The sequence below is a fragment of the Heloderma suspectum genome, chromosome 5 (genome assembly GCF_057233095.1).
Source record: "Heloderma suspectum isolate Gila_16-S chromosome 5, 16-S_ref, whole genome shotgun sequence".
Lineage (NCBI taxonomy): Eukaryota > Metazoa > Chordata > Lepidosauria > Squamata > Helodermatidae > Heloderma > Heloderma suspectum.
The window spans coordinates 137549681-137574361 of NC_139462.1; the positions used below are offsets into that span (position 1 = coordinate 137549681).

Here is a 24681-nt window from a genome sequence, read left to right on the forward strand (position 1 = left end):
TTGGGGTGCAGCTGCTCCCCCTGAGGACATGGTGCAGGATTAGCAACTGCACTTGTCTGATGCAGGGTAATACTGGTTGTTCATGAATAAGGCAATATTACAAAAAGACAACACAAGTCACCAGTGTACCCTCATGCCAACAAAACCTTACAGTGTTGCCCCTGAACTTCTCACCACCTGGGGAAGTAGGAATACACAGTCTTATTCCCCTACACAGTTTCTAGGAGGGAAGGGAACACAGGCATTTGGGAAATTCCCTCACAGGTGATGAGTTGCTTAGCTTTCGGCTGGCAGCCAGCGAAGTGGTTTGGGGGTGAAAGGAAAGACAGCCTTGCAGCAGTGTGAGACATTATTAAAGGAATTTCCACAGCATAGGAAGCTGCCTTATTCTTAGCCAGACCATTGGTCCATATAGCTCTGTATTACTGCCACTGCCTGGCAGCAGCTCTCCATGGTTTCAGGCAGGATTCTTTCCTAGGCCTACCTGGAGATGCCAGGAATTGAACTGGGGACCTTCCACATGCAAAGCATGTGCTCCACCACTGAGCTACAGCCCCTCCTATACAGCATCTTTGAGATAGTCCTGTCTGCATCTTAACAGCACGGCTCTTTTCCTCTACTGTATGTTGTTGGACCACAGTGATAGTATTTGGCCTTTATACAGCACTTTGGGACTATCCCAAGTGTTTAACATACATCAGCTCAGTAATCTTCACAACATCCTTGTAAGGCAGGTCAGTATTATCTGCACTGCAAATGGAGAAGTGAGACTGAGAAATAAAAGGCTTGCCTAAGTCCATATGCAGTCCAGCCCTACACATGCTTACTAAGGAGTACTTCCCACAGTTCAATGGTGCTTACTCTATTAAGAATTGTCACCTTAGTGAGCTCATGGCAGATGAGAGGCAAGGTATGAACTGGGAATTTCCTGGCTCACAGCTCAGTCTTTTAGCCATTGTGAGCTCTCACAAAATTACCTCCCACAGGGCACATGCTGCTTACCCAGATACTGAGCCAAAGAAAAAGAATTCTATTCCAAGGCAGATGTGGAGTGCTCCCCTCATTTCTAGCCACTCTATAAAATAGCCTGGATTTCTGAAGTGGTTATATGGTATCAGGTCAACAGGAACTAATGACTGCATTTACACCCTCCCTCCCATGGGCGATCAGCCACAGGAATGGAACTGATGAACTGAACTGGCATTTCATGTCAGAATCTCTGTGATTCAGTATGGGACCCCTGAGGAGTTCTAGGTTTAAGAGGCCAGCTAGTGCATTATTCAATTTAGAAGGAAAGAGAACATTTTCAAAAGTACACATTGTAAAGACATAAAAGCAGAGGAAGGGAGCATGAATCATTATGTGATCGAGACCATTACATGAAAACTCTGATAGGGAGATGGCTGTATATACAGCCTTTTATGGTTTTATGGCACTCTTCCTCAACCTGGTGCCCTCCAGATGCTTTGGACTTCAACACTCATCAGCCCCAACTGGCATGGCCGATGGTCAGGAATCCTGGGAGCTGTAGTCCAAAACATCTTGAGCAACCAGCTGGGGGATGCTGGGAGTTGTAGTCAACACACACGGAGGGCACCCCGTTGCGGAAGGCTGGTTTAAGGTATGTACTTCAAAGGAGGGGGAAATAGTAAGAAAAAATGATACAGAGCAAATAGGCACATTAAAGAAGGGGTGAAAATATTAACTAAAGTGGCTATTTTGAAAAACTGATCTAATTAAAGATTTGGCTGCTTATGTATCCCCCCACCCTTCTGCCTTAGCTCCTACTTCCCTTGGAGAACTAGAGGCCCCCGCATCCTCCTTTTCTAGGCCCCTACTTCTTCCATCCCTTTTCAAAAGCTGGCACCTCTCTCGCTTTGCAGGGAAGAACAGTACAGCCAATGGCAGGGAAAGGACCCTCTGCTGGCTCTACCCCTTTGATACACTGGAGCAGCTCAGCCAGTTGCCAAATCCCTACCTGAGTTACAATGCAGATTCTGAACCATATTGAATTCTCAGGTTTGAATGGAGGAATTTTGCCTCGGACATTTGTAAAGAGATTCCACTTCATAATCTCAACAACCAACAAGTAATTAGGTGGTCAATTTGAGGAAGCAATTTGCCTCAGATGTTGCAAAGACTCAAATTAAAACACGCTACGAAGTACACCATCACAAATTAAGCACTTTATCCAACTCTGCAAGCAACAGAAGATTTGAGCTCAAGATGTATTGCGCTCTTAAGCATATGAGGAGAAAGCATTCTGTGCAACATTTGCTTTGGAAAAAATATTATGGAATACAAAAAGCAAAGCTAGCCACATTGGCCACAAGAAAATTCCCCGAATCCACATCACACAATACCTTTAATAGACCAACTCAAAGGCACAAAATTCTACTGCAAATTTTCCAGAACTCTTCATCACTCAAGATAGTACCCAAAACAAATTTTTGGCGGCGGCAGCGGGGGGGGGGGGGGGGGAGGAAGTTATTATGGAAGCTGCTTTCAGTACACACTTCCAGTTGGCCGCTGAAAAACTAAACAGTACATAAGAAAATAAGAAGCAGACCCTATGAAACAAGTTTGAAATTTTATTATCATTTTGAAGTCTAGATTTCCTTAGGAAAAGAACAGGCTAAATTTTTATTTATTTATTATTTATTTATTATTAAATTTATTAATCTGCCTACTCATGTTTATGATAGTCATTTGTGGCCCAATGGGGTGGGAGATAAGAACCTGGAAGTATTTTTTACTTCCTACAGAGGAGCAGGAAAGTGACTACTTCCAAATCTGAAAGTATTTACATAAATTACAATGGTAAAGTTCTCCCTATATCATACCCATTTCAAGCCAGAAAAACAAGCAAAGCTAAGCATTTTTTTTTACTGTTCAATCCTATCTATACCTGTTTACTCAGAAGTAGCTGTGCTATGCTCAGCTGCAGCCTTCAAGTTACAAGTATATCACAGAATTTTAGAAATTAACCAGTTCTGATTAAAATTGTTCTGCATAACATACCTTATTTTCCCTATTAGAAACATCAAGAAAAGAAGGACCTCCTCCCACTGCCTTTTGCAGGGATAGGAGGCTTATCCATTCTGAAATAAGCAATTATTTTCCTGTTCTAGATACCGCTGCATTCCACCCTTAAGAATCAACTTCACAGCTTGGGCCTGCCCTTACATCTAGCCCTTTCTTTGGCATCTGTGGCATAAAGCACATTGCACCAGCTAAGGCTGGCAAGCCAGCTGCAACCTGCCCTAGTCAGAGATAGTTCTGACTTATAAAGCTCTTTATGGCTTCAGGGCAGGTTATCTGAATCTCCCCATTGTTTAAGGACGTATTCCTAGGTATGTACAGACAGAAAAAAAGTCCTACAACTCCCAGCATTCCCGAGCTAGTCATCTTGGCTGGGGAATGCTGGGAGTTGTAGGTCTTTTTTTCTGTCTAAACATGCATACGATTTCAGCCTAAGATCTTTACCTCGTGTGGCGCAGAGTGGTAGGCGGCAGTATTGCAACTAAAACTCTCCCCATGACCTGAGTTTGATCCCAGCAGAAGCTGGATCCCAGGTAGCTGGCTCAGGTCGACTCAGCCTTCCATCCTTCTGAGGTCGGTAAAATGAGTACCCAGCTTGCTGGGGGAAAGGTAGTCATGACTGGGGAAGGCAATGGAAAACCACCCCGCTATAGTCTGCCATGAAAACGCCAGTGTAAATAGCGTCCCTCTAGGGGTCAGTAATGACCTGGTGCTTTCACAGGAGGAACCTTTCCTTTTTTCCCTCAGATTAGGCAGGTGATGACCACTGACAGGGTCTTGGAGTGATGGCAACCCAGTTGTAGAACTCTCCCCAGGAACACTCAACTAGCACCTTTTTTGTTAACTTTTAAGCAGCAGGTAAAAACAGACTCAATCCTAGGCATGTATAGACAGAGAAAGGGCCTACAGCTCCCAGCGTGCTGGCTGGGGAATGCTGGGAGTTGTAGGCCTTTTCTCTGTATAAACATGCATAGGGTTGTGCCCTTATTCTCCCAGGTTTTTATGTAGTTGATGTATCATAGAATCATAGAATAGTAGGGTTGGAAGGGGCCTACAAGGCCATCGAGTCCAACCCGCTGCTCAATGCAGGAATCCAAGTCAGAGCATCCCTGACAGATGGCTGTCCAGCCTCATCTTGAAGGCCTCCAGCGTGGGAGAGCCCACCACCTCCCCAGGTAATATGTTCCATTGTCGTATTGCTCTTACAGTCAGGAAGTTTTTCCTGATGTTCAGCCGGAATCTGGCTTCCTGTAACTTGAGCCCATTATTCCGTGTCCTGCACTCTGGGATGATCAAGAAGAGATCCTGGCCTTCTTCTCTGTGACATGTATTTTGCTGTTTTGGATGTTTTGTTGTATTGATATTTCTGCTTTTACTGATATTTCTCCTTTTATCCCTGTTTCTGCTTTTACTGATATTTAGTATAGTGTTTTTTATGGTGAAGATGAGTTTAATTTTAATTATCTTGGAAACTTTTACAATTAAAGGCAGAACCGTGTGTGTGTGTGTGTGTGTGTGTGTGTGAACAAAATGAAGAAGCAAGTCCCAGATCCTCTAACCATGAATCTGCTTTGTACTGCCCAAACTGCATGCAATCACTGCACTCAGGAATTCAGGCTTCAGACAAATTCACTCTAGTAAATTATTTCAGGGCCCTTGGCTTCCCAGTCATTCCCTCAGGGCAGGCTGCACTGCTTTAGGAGAACATTTTGGCTCTGGAGTGGAGTGTCAGAACTAAGCATGGCAGACCTATTTAAGAGAACTGGCCCAGGAATCTCAGTATAAATACGATATACGGCTGCACTAACATTATATGTATTTTAAGGTATGGTAATTTAACTCTCAGATCCCACATACCTCTTTATCAACAAGTCACCTGCTTGTGCATCATAATAATTTATGCAAGATCAATACCTATGACACTTGTTGCATTGAGTATTTGAACTTTGCCCATGCCACCTACAAACATACAAGTTTACTTATACTGCAGACTTATGGTCTCTTACTAGGGAGTAGTCCCACTGAACTCCACAGTGATTTATTCTGAGTAAACCTACACAGAATTGTGCTGTTTATTTTTGACAACTCACAACACAAGAATTCAGGGTCATTAACAGTACAACATTTAATCAGGTCCTATACAAATTCATACAGAACTCTGATGCTTGTAAAAAAAAAAAAAATCAATGGACCACCTTTTTTATGTTGCAATCCTTTTAAAAATTATCTCTACTTTAACACTGCACTGAACTGCACAATTGTTTTTACTGAGAATGATTAGGCTAGTTAAGCTTGTTTTACCAGATCAGTATCTATGGCTGGGTCCCATTCTTCCATACTTCTAGTTGACCCGATTTTGAAAAAAGGAAATAAAATAAAGAAGCAACACTTCACCAATGCACCAACATGCCAGTATGCTTTCACAGGCAAGGGGCATGAAAAATGCCATTAAAATCGCAGGAAAAGAAAGAAGCAAAAGATGGCAAACATTTTGGACCTGGGGCATCTCTCAGCACCATCAATGCTAATTCGGGCTCTCCAACGGGCCTTGCCACGGGGAAGGGCGGCGTGATGTGTTCAGCAGTCCAACTAACCCAGCAGCAGATTGGTGAGAACTGAGTCCTGAGCGGCCCTCGGGAATCCACGATCCTCGGCGGTAGATCCAGCCCCTTTTCCTGGTATAAGTACCAAGGGCCGGGCGTGCCAGATCGCTGGCCGCTGCAACGCTCGGATTACACTCGATCCAACGCCCAAGGAACTCTCTCCGCGAGCACAACGATCGCCTCAACTTCTAGCGGCGTTTGCCCAGCAGCAACGGCGTCAGGCGTGCGAGAAAGCGGCGCCCGCACTTTAGAGGCGCGATCGTGACCAGGCACAGCAAAACACGGCACGGCTCCTCTCCTCCACGGCTGGCCCCTTAGGTCCGATCCGCCCCAGGCAAACATAATCCGGACACGTCTACACACTCACGCCGCCCGCCCCTGTAAGGCAGACCAGCGAAACCCCAAACCACAGCCGCGCGATCAGTAACCCTCGGCGGGCAACCGGGAGGTTTCGTTTGTTTTTTCCTCGCACGCGGCGCTACAGCTACGCGCTGGCCGGTCCCTTGGGGAGAGGAAGGGAAGTTCGCAAAACACCGGCGCAAGCGAGGTCTGCCTACACCGGCGCACGTCTGAAACGGGCGGGGTGAAGTGCGAGACAACAGCCCGCCCGCCCCTGGCCCGAAACTGGGCTCGCAACAGGCCCTGGCTGCCGCAGGCCCGAGCTACCGAGCTGCTGCACCCGCCGGGAGAGGGAACGGGCGTGAAACGGCCACGGGCGCGGCAGCTGGCCCCCGACGCCCGCCAGCTGCCCTGGGGAGGGGGTTGCAGGCCTCGCCCGGGGAGGGGCCGGGGCGACCGCTGGCCGGCTTGACTGGCTACACGATGCTACCGGGACGAAGGGGCGTTGCACGCGAGCGCCTGTCAGGCGGAGGGGGGCGCGCACTTGGCCCGGGGAGACGCCAGTTGCAGGCGCGGCAGGCGAAGGAAGGAGGTCGCTGCACGTGGAGGAAAGGAGCCAAGGCGAGCAGCGGCCAGGGGCGGGAGAGCAGGGTTCGAGAAGCGGCAGGTGCCCGCGCTAGCCTGGGCCAGGTGACCGGGGGGGGGCGGTTCGACGGTGGTCGCCGCGAGAAGGCGGGCGTGTGGCTGCGCGCCTGGAAGCCCCGCGGTTTTTGTCTCTGCCTGGTCGGAAGGTCGGTTGCCGCCTAGGCGGACTCGCTCCACTCACCGACAGCTCCACGCTGACTTCGACGCCGTCGAGCAGCTGCACCCGGCACTGCAGCGCCCCTTTCGCGCCCGCGGCGACCGCTTGGATGTGGTGTGCCGCCGGGGCGCCGCCGGAGGCGAGCGTCGAGGCTGCCCCTCTCGGCGTCCCATCGCGCTCATCTCCTTCGCCGCCGCCGCGCCCGTAACGCTGCATCGACCGCCGGCCAAAGGTCCTGCGTAGGAACCGCAGCATCCTGGGCTGAGTCGGCTGAGTCGGGGAGGGGGCTCGGCTGGTGCGCACCCCCTCCCAAGCCGAGCCCCGCCGCCGCTCCTCGCGGCGCCCGAGGAGGAAGCGAGCCTCGGTGGCTACCGACCGAGCTCCGGGCAGCGCTCCCTGCAGCGCCACCAGCCGCTGCCCGGGGAGCCAGGCAAGCGGCTGAGGTGGGCTGGGAGCAGCGCAGAGGCAGACGCTGGGCGGGGTCCGCCGCCGCCGCCTCTTCGGGCGGCTCTTCCCCGCTCCGCCTCCCTTCGTGCTGCAGACGGGGCCGCACGAAGCAGGGAGGGACGACCTGGAGCAGCCGCTGCCGGCCCTTCTGCTTCAGGCGGCCCCCCTCAAGCCTCCGCGTTTCGCGGGCCAGCGCGAAGGCGGCGGCTCCTGGGCGCCCTCTCCTGCCGCGGGGGGTGTAACCTGGACTCGCGTCCCTCTCCCAGTTGCGGGACCTCCTCCGTTCCCGAAGGCGCCACCTCTGCGCCTTCTGCCTCCCCTCCGGGAACAGCGCCGCCAGGCTTCGGGAAGGAAGAACGGGGCGTCTCCGCGGTCCCCCAGGCGAAGGGCTGCCGCGTCCTGTTCCTGGTTCCCCACCACCACCTGCGAACCCCGGCCCGCGCCGGGGAGTCGGAACCGCAGTGGAGGCCGCCCGGCCCCCCGCCTCCCCTGAAAAGGGAAGGCCCGCCCGCGTGCCGCTCTGGCGCCCTCTCTTGCCAGTGGTCGCGTTCGAGGCCGACTGGTTATCTGTTGTGAACCGTGATGTTTTCTCTGAAGAAGCCTCGCTGGTATCTGTGGGACTTGCTTCCAGGTGAATTGTAGGTAAGCTCCGTCGAGAGGACGCAGCGTGACAACCCAGGCCTCGGCGTAGCGGGTCTCCAACCTTTCTCGGCAGGTGAGCACATTTGGAATTTTGAAAAGGAAAAAAGGCCCTGGGTGCCGCCACAGAATGGTTGCCGTGGGGCCCATCGCACAATATTGGGAGTGGCCCACCCCTCTTTCTCTCTGCATGTGCATGCTCCCCCGCTCCGCAGCCTTCCTACTCCCAAGATTACCAAGCTATAGGGGCCCCTTTTTCTTCTTTTGCTGCCTTCCCAAGCCTGCTGGGATCCTAAGATCATCCCCGGTGGCCCTTCTCCGAGAGCCCCTGCCAAAGGAAGCAAGGCAGGTGGGTACCAGGAAGAGGGCCTTTTCTCCTGTGGCCCCCCAGTTGTGGAATGAGCTCCTTAGAGTGGTTTGCCTGGCACCTACGTTGCACTCCTTCCAGCGTCAGGTGAAGACCTTTTATTTTCCCAGTATTTTACCATTTTAGCTTCCTACTCTTTTAGCTTTGGTGTTTAAAATCTGTATTTAAAATCTCTGCATGGCTGCTCGGTTTTATTCTGGTTGTGCTGTTGTATTGTGGTTTTCAGTTTTCATATTTATATTGTTTTATGCTGTGCTTTGTGGTTTTAATTTTTGTGACCCGCCCAGAGAGCTTCGGCTACTGGGTGGTATAGAAATAAATAAATAAGATTACCAAGCTATAGTGGTCCCCTTTTCTTCTTTTGAGGGTGTGTCTGATTCAGTTTGCAGTCACCCTGTCCTTATTTCCTAATAATATCTGTGTGGAACTGTGAGGAAATGAAAGTGGTGGCCACCGGAGGCCGGTTCTTAAATAATTTGGAGGGGTGGTAGGCACCAGTGGAGAAGTATGGGGGTGTGTGCGTGGGGGGGGGTAATTTCTGCGTACGGGTGCCATGTTGCTGACTTCAGCCCTCAGGCTTAACGTATGCCAGGGCACAGCCCTGGCAATTGTTCCCAATGCCAAGGCAGAACTCTGGAGCGTATGAAGTAAAAACAGGTGGAAGCAAGTGTGCCATGAGCAATGTAGTGCATTTCCAGCGATTTCATGAACTCTGATGGAGACCTGTCATCTCGATGGTCTTGCTTTCATTATAGAAAACAGGGACGGGGACAAGCAGAACTCACACATCAGGAAAGAGCTTCCAGATTTGTGTGTGTGTGTGTGGGGGGCTATTGCTTCCATACAGAACTGAGCCCCGGCATCTTTAAGCACTACCAGCCCTATGCATGCCTACTGGGAAGTAAATCTCATTGAGTTCAGTAGTAATGATACTTAAAATGTATAGGAAAATGCCAGGCCCTGGACTCTTCCCACTGCACAAAGGTCAGGATGGGGGCAATGGAAGAGAGTGTGAAAAGAGAGCCTGTGTAAAGCACTACATACATTGACGCTGTTATGTGAATAATGAATTATTGTTAATTGTGCCCTTTCTGTAGGTGTAGATGTCCTAGAGCAAAACGAAACCCCAATGAAGGAAGTTCTGACATGTCAAGGCATGTTGAGAATCATTTGAGAACAAAGAAGATTGAATTACAGCTGATTTAGCCCTGCCCAGGAAAATAAAAATAGTGTGTGGTTCAAAGGCCAAGCTTTTTATTAACACATTATTAGCACAGAAGAACACATTAGCAATTGTGCCTGGCATACTACAGATCTACTAACTTTCATGTTGACAGCAAGATGTAGAACACATAGGAAAGGGAGAATTATTACTATTTCCCTTGGTGAGTATTTGTATCAGCCAGTACTATTAACGCAAGTTTCTGGGTATCTCTTGGGCATGCAGATAAAAGGAGGCTTGATTCTCAATAGCTGAGGTCACCACAAGCAGGGGGCAGGTTCAGCCCTCGTCCCAATGCTGTCCACTCCACGAGTACAACCTTTTCTTTGTCTCACTTAAATGAAAGATCCAATCGAGAAAAGTAATTTACTGCACTTAACAACACTTTTGCAATGAGGGCAAATCCTGCCCTCCACCCTTGGTGCAGGGTGGCCTAGCCCATTAGTGACCAGGGTCCTGTATAACCCATCTTTCTGTGTTCATGTCACCTGCCAGGGATCGTTACCGTGTACAAGACCACACTCCACATATAACTTGCCTGTTAGAAAATTCATTTTGCAACTCTTAAACTGGACATGTGATTTGGCCACAGACAGTGTTAAATGGCAAGGTATGGCAGGATTAGGATGTGTTCTAAGTACCTGTACTCTTTAGGGACCATACATTCCACAAGGAAGGAGAATGTAGGTATATCAACAGTTGGTAGAACAGTTTGTATAAAACTGATTCTCAACATTCTAATCTATGGATACTCTTTTCCTTTTCCATACTTCCTTCAACTTTCCCTCTCTTTTGCAACAACCAGGTTGAGTATACACAAGTTGCGGTAGCTGCAGAATCCTTTTGGCTTTCTAGGATTGCTGGGAACCTAACAGCTACATCTTGGGTATTTTCCAAAAAAGCAAAGAACCCTGTGGGAGAGACAAGGAAGAGAAACAAAATGAGAAATTAACATTGATCAAAACTAGGGCAACAAAGGAAAAATACCAGTTTAGAACATGCATACAGTGTTGGTTGGAAGAAATGGGTTAGGTCAAGGGTATAAAGTATAGCTTGTAAGTATATACCAGAAAGGAGATGTATTGATGTCAGTTTGCTAAAAAAAAGTTCACCGCAGTAGGAGTATACTGATCTCTCATCTGAAGAAATTGTTTTAAAAATGTATTCCAAGTAGATCAGCAGCCCAGTACTATAGATGGTATCTTTTTCTGAAGTAAGCCCCTCTAAGTTCTGTGAGTTTTACTACCCTGTAGATAGGATTGCAATCTTAAGAGGAGATTTATAATAATACACTCAAGTCAGGTGATCCTGCAAACCACGGTGGAGGATCAAAAATGAGCAGCAAGCTTGCATGCTCCCACCCCCTCTGATTTGCAGCTTCCTGTTCAATTTTTTTGTGTAGTGCTGACTATAGTTCGTTGTGATCTTTTGAATTGTCAAACTACGGTTGGTATTCAAACCAGAATCCAAAACCATGGCTTTGGATCCTGGTTTGGAGGGCAAATGCTAGTCTTCGTTTGCTGATTTAGAGGTCATGGCAAAGTATGGTTAGTGCTAAACGGGAAATGGAAGGGGAAGCCACAAGAGAGGAAGAGGAGAAGCATGCAGTTCATTTGTCATCTTCGAAATTATCCTTTGGCGGATGGTATGAATTGAGCCTAAGTATTTACGTATCACTTTGGAACATTCAAGGCAATTCATTTACATTATTCTTAATCCTTACAACAACCCTTCATGGTGAGCTTTTCTACATGAGGCATATATTGTGCTCTTGTCATACAGTTGTTTACAGGTACTTTAGACAACATTGTGTCCCTTGAGTTTCTCTTCTATTTTCTAAGAGCACTTTCATGGGGGGGCAGGGGGTTAGAGCTGGGAAAATCATTATTTCTGAAAGAGAATGTCTTTTTCTCCTTGTATAATTGTTATTCCACTGTAGCGCAGAGCCTTCTAGAGATTATGTAGCAGAACAGGCAAGGAAAAATTCTTTGTGTAGAGCTTGGATCTCAATGTTGTGGTGAAACTGGAAGATACAGTGGATTAACAGTCTCAGAGAAAACCTCAGTATATCAGTAATGCTATCATATTGCAAGTGGGGAGTCTAAGAGAAAGTGGTTTACCTTAGGCCGGTTAGTAAGTCCATGGCAGAGGTAAGATTTGAACCAGGGACTTGGTCTGGACTATTATACTTCAAGAGTTCTCTTATCATTTTGCTCTACTATGAAGCAATTGAGAAGAGTTTTGCAGTCTTTTTCCCCCCTTCTGGGCAGAACAATTCTGCCCTCACAGAATATAGTTCTAATATGAGTCTATTCCCTAATATCTCAGTGATATAAAATGAAACCCTCAACTAATTATGAGTAATAAAAATTTGGTTGCTCTTTTTACAAGGGGAGAGGTAGTAATGCAGACAGTAAGGCAGCATTCCGGCTTCTTTAATTATACCACGCCTGCCGCCATGTACCTATCTTTATTCCAAAAGGATATGCCCTAAGGCAGAATTGTACTTCTGTGTGCTGTTAAATGTCTGCTATGATCTTGCCTCAAAGTTAGTTGTGCCACTTATTTGTGGGAGGCGGTGTCCCTTTTACTGCTTGATGGTGGTGAAAAATGCAAGGTAGCATCTTGCCTGAAGAAGAGATCTAGAAAGCCTGTACCTCCTCGTGACCTTGAGTTAATAAACACATTACCATAATGGGGATTTAGGAATGTACATGTTGCTGAATCTTTATCAAGATACTCTTAAGTAAGAACAGTTGACAGGTAAGTAATTTAACATTCATAATAATGACTAAAGCATGCCTGGACTGTGTACCACTGCTTACAAAATGCCATTAACTGGTGTTTGGCCATGGGCAGCTAATGAATGGAATGATAATTAACCAAAAATGATCGCCATTGCCAAGATAGAACACCAGAGCTTGAAGGGTGGGGGGGAGGTAAGATAAGGGAGTCCTTAATGAAATTCAACGCCCCTCCCCATTTTAGCCAGATCATCTCCCATTGTTTTAATAACTAGCTAAGGGGGCTGTCACAAAATGTAAAGCCCACCTGCAGTTTGGGTACTGGAGTACACTGAAGTATACTGACGGAAATGTACAGTTTGAAGGCTTGATCAGTCTTTAGCTGTCAGGAAACAGCTTCTCCATTCTGATCTGGTTTGGCCAAGCTGCTGTCTTACCTAGGAGAAAGATGAAACCAGCACCCTCCTTTATGTAAGAGCAATTTGGCCGCTTAACAAGATCAGCCTCGGATGGCCTTCTCTCTGTCCCATCAGCCAGGACAGCTAGACTGGTGGGGACGAGGGAGAGGGCCTTTTCTGTGCTGGCCCCCACTCTGTGGAACTCCCTCCCTAGGGAACTCTGCCATGCCCCCTCTTTAATGAGCTTCCGCTGTGCATTAAAAACGTGGTTGTTCAGGCAGGCATTTGGGGTGGGTTAGGGTATTTTAGAAAATGTTTTTATTGTAGAATTTTATTGTCTTAAACTGTTTTATTATATGTTGTACATCGCCCAGAGTGGTTGGGTGACCAGCCAGATGGGCGATTAATAAATTTAATAAATAAAAGATGAGGAAGACCTCATAGAATCCCAAATTTAACCACTGCAAAGTTGACTGAAATAAGCCAACAGTTATATTGCTCTGTGAAGTTTTGTATCACCTGATCAAGAAGTTGTTCATGCTGGCTGCAGTGGTGATGTCTAAGGGCTTCTTCACACAGAGCTTTTATCCTGTTATTGAGATTGCTCCTTCACAGAAGTTTGCAGGCTCTTTACATGAGGTGTGACCTTCTTCCACTAAATTCCCTTTGTTCTGTTTTTAAATAGATCTCAGATAATGAGCTATCAAATTACCCCGTTGTGTTCCACTTCAAGTTCCTCTGTGAAAAGAGTTAAAGCGGCAAGAAGAGTGAGATAACGAAAGATAATGGAAGATTCAGATACAGGGAGAAGGGGGGGGGACACGCATGTAAAGGGAGACAGTGGTGATCCTGCATTTAAAACGGAAGCAGAAAGCCCTGTTTTAAATGCAGGATTTTAGGCTGGTGTAGAAATACCGTAAGTACAGCAGAGAGCATCTCAGTACGGTAGCAACCTCTTCTGGCAAGGTATCTTGCCAATGCAAAGAATTGGGCACCTGAATCTAGCTGCAACTAGAGTTCCTGATTTGAGAACTTGCTGCCTTACATTTGCTTAGATTTTAAGAGAAGATGCTTGATGCCACATGTAGTCAATGATTAAGTTATACAAAGTCATATCTAGAAACGTTTTCATAATATTATGAAATAGCTTCCCAAACACAGTGCCATGTGGCTAAATATCAGATGTGTCTGAATGATTGTGCAGAAAGGAAAACAACACTTTCCATATGTTCCTTCTGTCTGCCTAGATGCAATCCTCTAAATCTAAATTATAGCTTAAAATGAAATTAGTCAAACCATTAATTCTTGTTTTTGTAACTAGTAGGATATAAATCTTCCCTTTTTTCTTTTTAAAAGACATATTCTACCTGTCGGGGACCCTGGGGCTTAAACCAGAAACATGGGCTTAGCTTAGAAAGTCTTTGGTCTTAGAGCCCTCTTCAAGCCACAGAAGGGAATAGGAATATGCAACAACAACAAGAAGTCCTGTGACTGGCAGGTAGTGTAAAGCCTCTGTAGCCAGGCTATAACTATTAGAAGGAGAATGAAGCCAGTGGTACATCTACAGCTGGAACTTGGAACAAAGCCCGGGGGCCCTGCAGTCCAGGGAGCCCCCAAATGATCACCTAGAACAGTTTGTTTTTGCTGCAATACTCTAACATGGCCTCCCTCTGAAAACAATTATAGGCACTTTCCTTTCTCCTCTTCCTTCTCCTCCTCCTCCTCCTCTTATTTTTTTTTTTTACAAAATAATCAGTTTAAAGCAGCCTAGCACCAAAACACCTACATCTGTTTCTCTGAAATTTTGCAACCTTCATCTCCTCAGAAGGGTGTGCTATACCTGCAATTTCCACCAAATACTCTTGACAAGAAAACAAATTGCAGTAATTTGTGTGTTTCCCATGATAGTCAATGAGTACAAAGTTTGGGGGTTATTAATCTTACTTTGGATCTAACTGGGTGACAGTCTAACTGGGTGACTCATGAACTGGCCCAAGTAGGATTGGACTATTTTCCAAATTACAGAATTGGGACCAAACCAAATCTTTGCTTGCCCTTTGCTTTTCCTCTTCACTTCAATTGGGGGGGGGGGCATTGTAGTAATAGTCCTTTTTCATGTAACCCTAACAATTAATGCTTTATAGCATTTCAGATGTAAATCAATGCACTTAACTGACCACAGTTCAATTTATATGTAAGTGGAAAATTGCCAAGGAAGTGAAACACAGACACATTTGACGTCAAAAGAAGAAAAGAAAAAAAAACTTCCCTAAATTGAGGGACCTGGCAAAACATAAATGCTAATAAAAAGCAAGCTTGCTAATAAAAAGCAAGCTGACGGTGAAAATCAAGAGGGTCAAATCTCTTGAGAATCTTTGGGGGTTACTCAAAACCACAGTAATAGAAACTCAGTTAGAATGTATACCACAGGTCAGGAAACATAGCACACCATGGTTAACAAGCAGCATCAAGAAGCTATTCGCGAAAAGGGCGCAAAAAGAGCTTCCGTCCAAAAATGGAAGTCTTGCCCAAACAAGAACAAAAAAAGGAATGCAAAATTGCACAAAGGAAATACGAGCAGACAAGAAGGGATGCAAAAAGATTTGAGGAGCATATTGCTAGTAGCATTAGACCAGCAATAAAAACTGACTAGGGAGGCATTGAACCTTTGGAGGACAAGGGACTTAAAGGAAGATACAGAGTTTGCAGAAAGCCAAATAATGTATTTCTGTCTTTTTCTCCCTCTCAGTACTAGAATTTGGGGCTCATCCAATAAAGCTGAATGGTGGAGGATTCCGGAAATATAAAAGGAAGTACTTCTTCACACACTGGAGTTAAATTATGGAATTCACTACCACGAGATGTAGTGATATCCACCGATGTGGACAGCTTTAAAAGGGAATTAGACAAATTTATGGAGGATAAGCTTATCAGTATGTAGGAGTCACAATGGCTATATATTGCCTGCAGTATCAGAAGTTGTACACCTCTGAGCACCAGTTACTAGGGAACACAAGGATGAGGGTGCTATTGCACTCGTGTCCTGGTTGTGGGCTTCCCATAGGCATCTGGTTAGCCGCCATGAAATGCTGGACTAGATAGGTCATTGGTCTGATCCAGCACAGCTCTTCTTATGTTCTTAAGTAAGAGCAACAAGCTTATGATTTTCTAAAATTCCATTGAACAGCAAAGGAAATTTAAAGAAGCTAATCAGTCAAACACATTTGACCGGAAATAACACAGTTGCTGTAAATGAGCCAAAAACAGCCTTCCCTAACCTCTTGTCCTCCAAACAAGTTGGATGACAACACCCATCATCCCCAGAGAGTTCAACAGATCTGAAGGGCACCAGGTTGGGGAAGGCTGACCCCAAAAGGCTAATGTTCCACTGATGTGCACAGACCAATTATTCTATAGTTGGTGGTCATTTCACCAAATTGGGATCATAAACCTCCTGCAGATTCTTAATCAGTTTCAGAGTTCTTGATGGCAATTCAGTTTATTAGCAGGAGCTAATAAAATACTGGCTGGAGACTCCTAAAAGGTTTTCAGTTAATGGTAGGAAGCTCTTGTCTGCAATGCTCTTCAAGGATGGTTGAAGGTCGCCAGCTATTTTGGTGACTCTTCAGGATGTTAACCAAGGGAAGAGGCCATAGCTCGTTGGTAGAATATTTGCATGCAGCAGCTTCTGGGTTCAATTTCTGACATCTCCCGCTAAAGGCTCTTAGGCAGCAAAGACTGGGAAAGATTCAGGGCTCATGGGCAACCCAGGCTGTAACCCCATTCCCACAACAAAACAAAATTAGAGTAAGGGTGCAATCCTATGCATGTTTAGACAGAAAAAAAACCCCACAACTCCCAGTATGCTGGCTGGGTTGTGCTGGGAGTTGTAGGATTTTTTTTCTGTCTAAACATGCATAGGATTGCACCCTAAATTATAAATCTTACTTGAGGATATTTATGGAAACCTATTTTCATGTATCTATGTGGCTTTTGCTCTGATCACGTGAGATTTTTTGGAGCCAATCCAAAGCAGTGTTCGAGCAGAACAAGAAACATTCTGAACAGTGAGTTGTTGGGCCAGGCACTTCTCTAGAGGAGAGAGTCTGCTTCTTGTGCAGTTAAACTAGGTCTTGTAGTTTGAGAAATTTGCAAACACATTTTGTGAGTAAGGCTTGCATACTCCTGAGCTTGCAATTGCATTCACTAAATGCGTATTTTAGGAAAATGCACAATTTAAAAATGCACAGTTTGTGGAAAAATATGAATTTGCATACTTTAGCCAATGGAGGGAAGTGTGCATTTGGATGCGTGCTTTAAAATTGCACACCCAACCACACAGTTTTCCTGTTCAAATAACAACAGCAAAAGCTTGCAATTGGGAATGGGAACGAGCTTCGCGGTAGAACTCAGAGAAGCTCAACAAGCTCAAGCTTTGCTCATTCCTAATCGGTGCACACGTGAAGGAATGAAACTGTTCAGCCATTTTGTATTTTCTTCTTGTTTGTGAAATGGTTGCTTTTTGTTTTCCTTGTCAGGAGATTCAAAAGGTCAACCGAGGAAATGGAAACCTAAGGAGTGGGGAAAGAAGCCTATGGAAAATAGAAACTTGACAAAAACTGGTACTGCCCTTCTGATTGGCCAAGAAGTTGGGAGTTAGAGTCAAAATCGTGTATCTAAGTAAAGCTGGCAAGCAGGGTAGGGTATTGTGTTGCTGGAGAAAGACGAAAGCTAGAAATTAGAAGAAGGCAGGAGAGATACAGAGGATGCAAATTCCAGGGATAAAAGAAGCTGATCTGAAAGTAATAAGGCTGGAAGCTGCACTGCCATGACCCGGAAGGCTCTATTGCACTCCTGTCCTGCTTGCGGGTTTCCCACAGGCACCTGGCTGGCCACTCTGTGAACAGAAGGCTGGACAAGATGGACCTTTGGTCTGATTCAGCGTGGCTTTTTTCAGTGGGCTAAAATGAGCTGAAATTGCTTTATTGCTAGGTCTTGGCTTAGGTAGGGAAACAGTCTAGGTTTATATGTTGTGTTTTTCCATGTTATTTTTATATCCTAATTACTCTTACAGTTAACTGCTAAAACGGTTTTAAGATCTGTACCCCCCCATCTTCACAATAGCTCTTTAACTGCTGCTTTTGAAAACCTTTAGTAAAAACTACATCTGTTGTTGCTTTAACTTTGGTCTGATGCCTTAACTTTCACTGTCTGCCTAATGGCCTTACCACACTACCCAGCACAGTGAGTTGGCCGAGTCAGAAGTAAGTTACAAATATTAAAGTTCTAGTGGAGGCAGCCAGTACACACAAAAAAGGTTCACTTGGTGGTAGCAGTGGGAATCACAGGAGGGGTTAGTTTAGCTGGTTTGGTCACCTCCCCTCCTTCTCTTGGTGTAGGCTACAGCTGATGCGGTCACCCTGCATTGATATCACAAGGTTAGATCCAGACCTAGTTACACTTGGAATTGTTGTTTATTCGTTCAGTCGCTTCCGACTCTTCATGACTTCATGGACCAGCCCACGCCAGAGCTTCCTGTCAGCCGTTGCCACCCGCAGCTCCCCCAAGTTCAAGTCTGTCACCTCCAGAAACACTTGGAATACCTCCATTGAAATCCATGGAACAAGTAATGATTTCTTGATTTCAGTGGATGTACTCTTAAGTGTGACTAGGCCTGGATCCAATCCGTAGAGCTGGAAAATATGTAAATGAACTTCAGGAATCGAAAGCTGCAACAACCTGAATGTGCTGTAATTTCAGAATGAATCAAAATTAACATTTTCATATTTCAACCAGAATTCAGGAGGTGTGGAACACAGGGCAGAGCAAAGCAACAGAAAAATAATTGAACAGAAATGTGTGTGTGTGTGGGGGAACACTTATGTACCTTTCTAATACTAAGTCAGGGCATTGGTCCATCTAACTCAATATTGTCTACACTTACTAGCAATGGCTCTCCAGGTTTCAGACAGGTGTCTTTCTCAGCACCTACCTGGAGATGCCAGGGACTGAACCCGAGACCTTCTGCATGCAGGGCATGTCGTCTACCAGTGAGCTACAGTCCCTACCATGAAATCAGCTCATCCTTAATAATGATATCTTCATATGATTATCTTGCACGTGCTATTCTTTTATTTACATGGTTGTACAGCAGGGAGGAGAAACAGGATGTCTGTGGCATAGACAAATGACTAAGGTGTGGCTCAGCCTCTGCCTAAACTGATTGATTGCAACATAGAACCATGGTGAGGGCTCTACTCCATGGAAAAGAAAGCTTTCTTTGCTGCAATCCAGCCAAATTATTCCCTGGGATGAATGGTCTTGTAAATCTCAGCTGCATTTCCTTGCTGCCGCTAGAGACGTCCTTTCCACCGCTAAGACTTTTGCTGCCTAATTTACATTTGAAATGTAGATATTTGGCAGATCCTGAGGAAGGACTGAAACTGATTTGAGAGCAGAGACTGATGTCAGAGTATTGCTGAGAAGGACATCAGGGAACTGATGAAAAGGGTTGCCAACCAACCAGAAAATATGGCCTTGTTGCGTTTCAAAACAATATGCTGCTGTTGCTGCTGTGGTTGTTTCTGTTCAGGCCAGTTGCCAGGAAAACACATGGCAAAGCAGTCCCTCCCCCTCAGCTATTTGGGATGGCATTCATTTGGTTCTGGTTCTTAGCTGCACACGTTAAATGAACAGATAGCTTTGGTGCTGCACTCTACCCCCCAAACCCACCAGAAACCACTGGTCTAGGCCAGGGGTGGGCAGAAGGTTGATCTCCAGATGTTTTGGACTTTGACTCACAGAAGCCCCTGCTGGCATGGCCAGTTGTCAGGAATGCTGGGAGCTGAAGTCCAAAACATCCGGAGATCTACTTTCTGCCTACCCCTGGTCTGGGCTATGCTTGGGGACTCGCCAAAATCCACTTGGATTCTCTTGACCCACCAGAAACCTTCTAAGTTCCTCTCCCAAATCCATTACAAATGGCTAATCTCAATCGTCCAGGACCATCCATGTAATTTAAAGACACATGTTTATTCTGGGTGAACATGGTCCTGGTGTAGAAGGGAGTGATGTGTTTGGAAGGGGCATCTAGTTTTGAGTTGGATGTTGTTTGGACAGCAGGATGCTTTCAGGAACTTGCCTTCCAAATTGACAACACCAGCTCGTAATGGGCCCAATTATCTCACTTGGCATGGATCCAACTCAAAGCTAGATGCCCCCTCCAAGTACATCAGTTGAATTGGTAAGGAATGCCAGTTGGAACTGGGTCATACGAAGTAGAACTCTCAACCAATTGAAGAATGTTAGTAGATAAATCACTTGTCTTGTACTTAACCTACCAATTACTGCTTCCAGATGTAAGGAGAAGAGAATAAGGCTGACTCTGAGTTTCATCTCTTGAAATAAAACATTCTAGTAGGTCCGTCTAATCAAAGCTATGGTTTTCCCAGTAGTAATGTATGGCTGTGAGGGCTGGACTATAAGGAAGGCTGAGCGCCGAAGAATTGATGCTTTCGAACTGTGGTGCTGGAGAAGACTCTTACGAGTCCCCTGGACTGCAAGGAGGTCAAATCAGTCCATCCTAAAGGAAATCAACCCTGAGTGCTCATTGGAAGGACAGATACTGGAGCTGGAGCTCAAATATTTTGGCCACCTAATGCGAAGAGAAAACTCTCTGGAAAAGACCCTGATGCTGGGAAAGACTGAAGGCAAAAGGAGAAGGGGACGGCAGAGGATGAGATGGCTAGATAGCATCACCGATGCAATGAATATGAACTTGAGCACACTCCGGGAGAGAGCGCAGGACAGGAAGGCCTGGCGTGCTATGGTCCATGGGGTCACGAAGAGTTGGACACGACTGAACGACTGAACAACAACAACAAGTAGTTGGAAAGAACTGGGGTAAAGGCCTCTAATTGGGATGTTGGGCACACTGATTTGGAATCCCTAGTTCCTGCAAGCCACTATGGATTTGTGCTGATCCCCTCTTATCCAAACAGTAGGCTTTCCATGCAAAGCAGGAAGAAACCAGAAGAGTTATTGGCAAGCATATACAAATGTATTTGGTTCCCCATTCTGAAGTTTTCCCATCACCCTACCACATATGCAAACAATGCTGTAGTTGTGCACTTATGCCTTAATTGTGAAGTGTGTAACATCTTAAAGTTAGACAGCTTAAGGCTGAAATCCTAAACCCACTTACCTGGGAGTAAGCCCCATTGAACACACTCAAGGGGACTTACTTTTGAGTAGACATGTATAGGATTGGGATGTGAAGCATTTTGGAGCCTGAGGTAGAAAATCCAAAATGGTGCCCTCCATGGTGACAGAAAATATAATACTTAGGACTGTGCCAAAAGGGGCGGGTGGGGAAGGGGGCTGTTTCATTAAAATCTTAAATCTAAACAGATCTTTTTTCAATGTTTTTTTTTTCCTGGGATCATTATGAAAGTGTTCATCTTGTGATCACTGATTATGTAAGGTCCCCCATGTGACATCCCTTTTCTGTTTTAATTGATAGATATAATGTGGATAAATTTTCATGGGGGTAAAAAATAATATTTTGAACACCAGAACCATACCTCTTTTGTTTTTATATGATGCACATTTGTGTCTTAGCAGACACCATCTTAGAAGAGGTGGGAAGGGAAGACAGTAGGGGAATGTCTTTTCCCATAATATCTGGAAGGGGTGTGGTAGTAAAATTTAAAGCAGAAAAGACACACGTGTATTGTGGTAATGTGCATTAATAAAAATAGAAGGCGCCTAAGTAATAATGTAAATACTTTACAATGCATATGTGATTTTGCCCAAAGTCTTACAAAATTCATTTTCTCCCTAGAAAACCAGCTCTAACTATGTAAATCAAGGAGGTCTGGGGGTCAGCAAAACAAATGGACAAGTGGATCTGTTTAATCATCTCCTAAAAGCTCCAAGCTGCCAATGTTGCATTTGTCTGTTAGAAAGACAGAATCAATAAGCTATCAGTGAACTGAATTACATGCCAATATCCATGTAGTTTTCCCCTAGATAGTCCTAAGCCTGAAAATGACATCCCATTAACACCCCTCAAGTCCTTTCCAAGAGCACATGATTCTTTCCCTCTCTTACTTCCCAAGACAGAAGAAGTGTCAGAAAAAGGAAGGGACTCCCATAATACATAAAAGTTTCTCTATTTGCTTAGACCCCCTTTATGTACATGTACTGGCATGGTTGGCCCATGCTAGCTTATGTGTAAAATGGTGTTTCCATAACTTCTGATAGGTGAGACACTTCTTTTGAATTAAAATGGAAGGCACACTTCATTTTTACACATGGAAGCTTTACATTCATTCATTCATTCATTTATTTATTTACAACATTTGTCTACTGCTCCACATCTAAACAGATTTCAGAGTGGTGAACAACAAGAGATAAAATGAACAAAAGAGAAAAAGAGAAAAAACATGATATTAAGATTGTTTTTTAAATAAAGTGCTAATAAAACCAAGGCTGGTTAACCAAGGAAGGCTTCTTGGAAAAGAGCTGCTTTCAGGAGGCGCTGAAAACAACTCAGTGTTGGCACCTGCCTGACCTGGTCCAGACACAGGGAGTTCCATAGGATGGGAGCTACCACACTGAAGGGCCTTCTCCGGGTGGACTGCAATCGGGCCATAGGTCCATGTGGAACCACCAGGAGCATGCCCTCTGCTGACTTCAGTAATTGGGTAGGTTGGTAAGGAAGAAGGTGCTCTCTCAGATACGTGTCTCAGAGTAAGAACTAACATCTCTGTGTGTGTCTATTGGGGGTGGTCAGATTATCCCCCCCCATATGTTCAAAGGATGCATGAGGGAATCACAAGGCTGCATGGACAAGCCCCACCCCCAGTGGCATGCCTGTGGCCATGCCCCTACCATCTTCATACATGGCAAGCATAAGAAGGGGCTGTACACATATACACAGCCAGGCACATGGGCATAGAGCTCCTTCATGTTAGGGGGATCTTGATTGGACATGAGGGTGATGAGGGCATGGCCACTCAGTATGTGTGTGTGTGGGGGGGGGCGTTCACTCAAGTTGCCCTGAGAGTCCCTTCATACATTCCTTGAATGCATGGGGAGGGTTATCTGAACATCCCCGACATGAGTCACTTTTCTGGGTGGCCTCATATTTGGAAAGCGGAAAGTGTAAGGCAGGGACGCATGCAGAGATGAAAAATGAGGCTTTCCCTGAAAGTACATTCCGGGCTACCTATGCAACAAGTGATTGGATGATCCACTCCCAGCAGAGTCTTTTGGAATAAGGAAAGCACAGGACAATGAATCATGCAAAGACACAGTGAGCAGCCTCCTGTGGGCATGGATGCACTGTGGCTCACAGGAGCCTTTAATTAAGGCACACTACCAGTTCTTTTATGGCGCACCACTTTGGAAATACTGGTATAAGCATTTCACCCTAGTTCTTCCTGATGGCATGTTTACATTACATGGAAGAGATCCACCTCCCATGGGCTGTGCATTGCTGACTTATGCAAACAGGATGCCAGTAAGGACTACATAGGGGAAGTCTTGGTCAGATCCAGGATCTGCCTTCCTCATGAGGAAGGGCTCCACTTGCTAAAGGTTCCTCCAATCAATTTGGGGGGGCTCCTCTCCCCCCCACATGCACACCACACTGCACTCCATTCAGCAGGGTCTCCTGACGTTCTGAGTAGCATTTTCAGGGGGCTTCCATGGGACAGAGGGGACAGGAAAGTCCACTTGTACAAGCACAGTTGATCTCCTTTAAATCTGGATCCAACCCAATATGTATTCAGATTATGGATGGGTGAGCAGCAGACTCACCCCAAAATGAACAAACCCCCTTCAAACAGGGCCCTTGAAGGGTTGGTTCAGAGTTCAATCGGGCTGCTCAAGGAGGCCCAATCAATTCCTTCCTTTCCCCCACCTGTTCCACCCACATCTCCAGCCTCAACCTGAGTTCCTTTCTCCTCCCTGCTACTGGCCTTTCTACACACACACACACGCACGCACGCACACACAGGCAAAAGACTATCTTGTGATCAGACAGGAGGTGGCAGCTCCAGTACCGTGGCAATTCTTTGGACAGAAGAGGCCAATGCATCTGCCCCCTTCTTCGTACTTTGCTCAAAAGGGAGCGGTGACACAGCCAGCATCTTGACACTGCGGTATCTCCTTCTGCTCATGGGAGTTGAAGTTCACTGCCTGTCATTCCTGGCCAGCGGTGTTTACTGCCAGAGTTAGCAGCTACAGCATGATTCCAGGCTCCCAACCAGGAGGAGGCACCACTGTGTCAAGATGTTTGCTACATCTCTTTTCACTTTAGAAAGAAGTGCAGGAAAGGGCAACTAAAATGATCAAGAGGTGGAGCAACTCCCCATGAGGGAAGGTTACAACAGCTGAGATTGTTTAGCTTGGAAAAAAGGAGGGTAAGGGGAGACATGATAGAGGTCTACAAGATTATGCATGGTGTGGAGAATGTTGATAGGGAGGCATTTTTCTCCCTCGTAATACTAGAGCCAGGAGTCATCCTATGCAGCTGATTGGTGGGAGATTCAGGACAGATAAAAGCAAGGACTTCTTCATACAGCGCATAGTTCAACTATGGAGTTTGCTACCACAACATGTAGTGACGGCCACCAATTTGGATGGCTTTAAAAGGGGGTTGGACAAATTCCTGGAGGAGAAGGCTATCAATGGCTACTAGTCCTGGTGGCTATGTGCTACCTCTAGGACCAGAGGCAGTGAGCCTATGCACAGCAGTTGCTGGGGAATGTGGGTGGGAGGGTGCTGTTGCACTCATGTGCTGCTTGTGGGTTCCTGGTTGACAGCTGGCTGGCCACTGTGTGAACAGAATGCTGTACTAGGTGGACCCTTGGCCTGATCCAGCAGGGTTCTTCTTATGTTCTAAGGATAGGGAGGCTGGATGGGTCTCTTCCCTCGAAGAGGCTGCTGCACTACCGGAGCTGTTGCTGCCTGCCTGATGAGCACTGAGGTACATGCAGATTTGCGGTGGGTGGGTGGCCCACTTCAAGTGGGCTATGCTTCTGGCCCTAACTCTCCACACAGAAATCAAGA

At 46.0% G+C, this 24681-nt stretch overlaps 1 protein-coding gene and 1 long non-coding RNA gene across 3 annotated transcripts in view; one reads left to right on the forward strand and one right to left on the reverse strand.

The window, feature by feature from the left end:
* EPB41L4B (erythrocyte membrane protein band 4.1 like 4B) overlaps nt 1-7192 on the reverse strand; it is a 143210-nt gene extending 136018 nt beyond the window's left edge. For both annotated transcript variants that reach the window (XM_084857550.1, XM_084857551.1), the window contains exon 1: nt 6811-7192. In XM_084857550.1, coding sequence (XP_084713676.1) covers nt 6811-7041 — 231 coding nt within the window. In that variant the 5' untranslated portion in view covers nt 7042-7192. The remainder of the gene's footprint in view (nt 1-6810) is intronic.
* A 133-nt stretch (nt 7193-7325) lies between these two features.
* LOC146344539 (uncharacterized) lies at nt 7326-17784 on the forward strand. The gene is made up of 3 exons (XR_014792240.1): nt 7326-7948; nt 9337-9624; nt 17142-17784. It is a non-coding gene; the product is annotated as an uncharacterized LOC146344539 (long non-coding RNA).
* The last annotated feature ends 6897 nt before the right edge of the window (nt 17785-24681 follow it).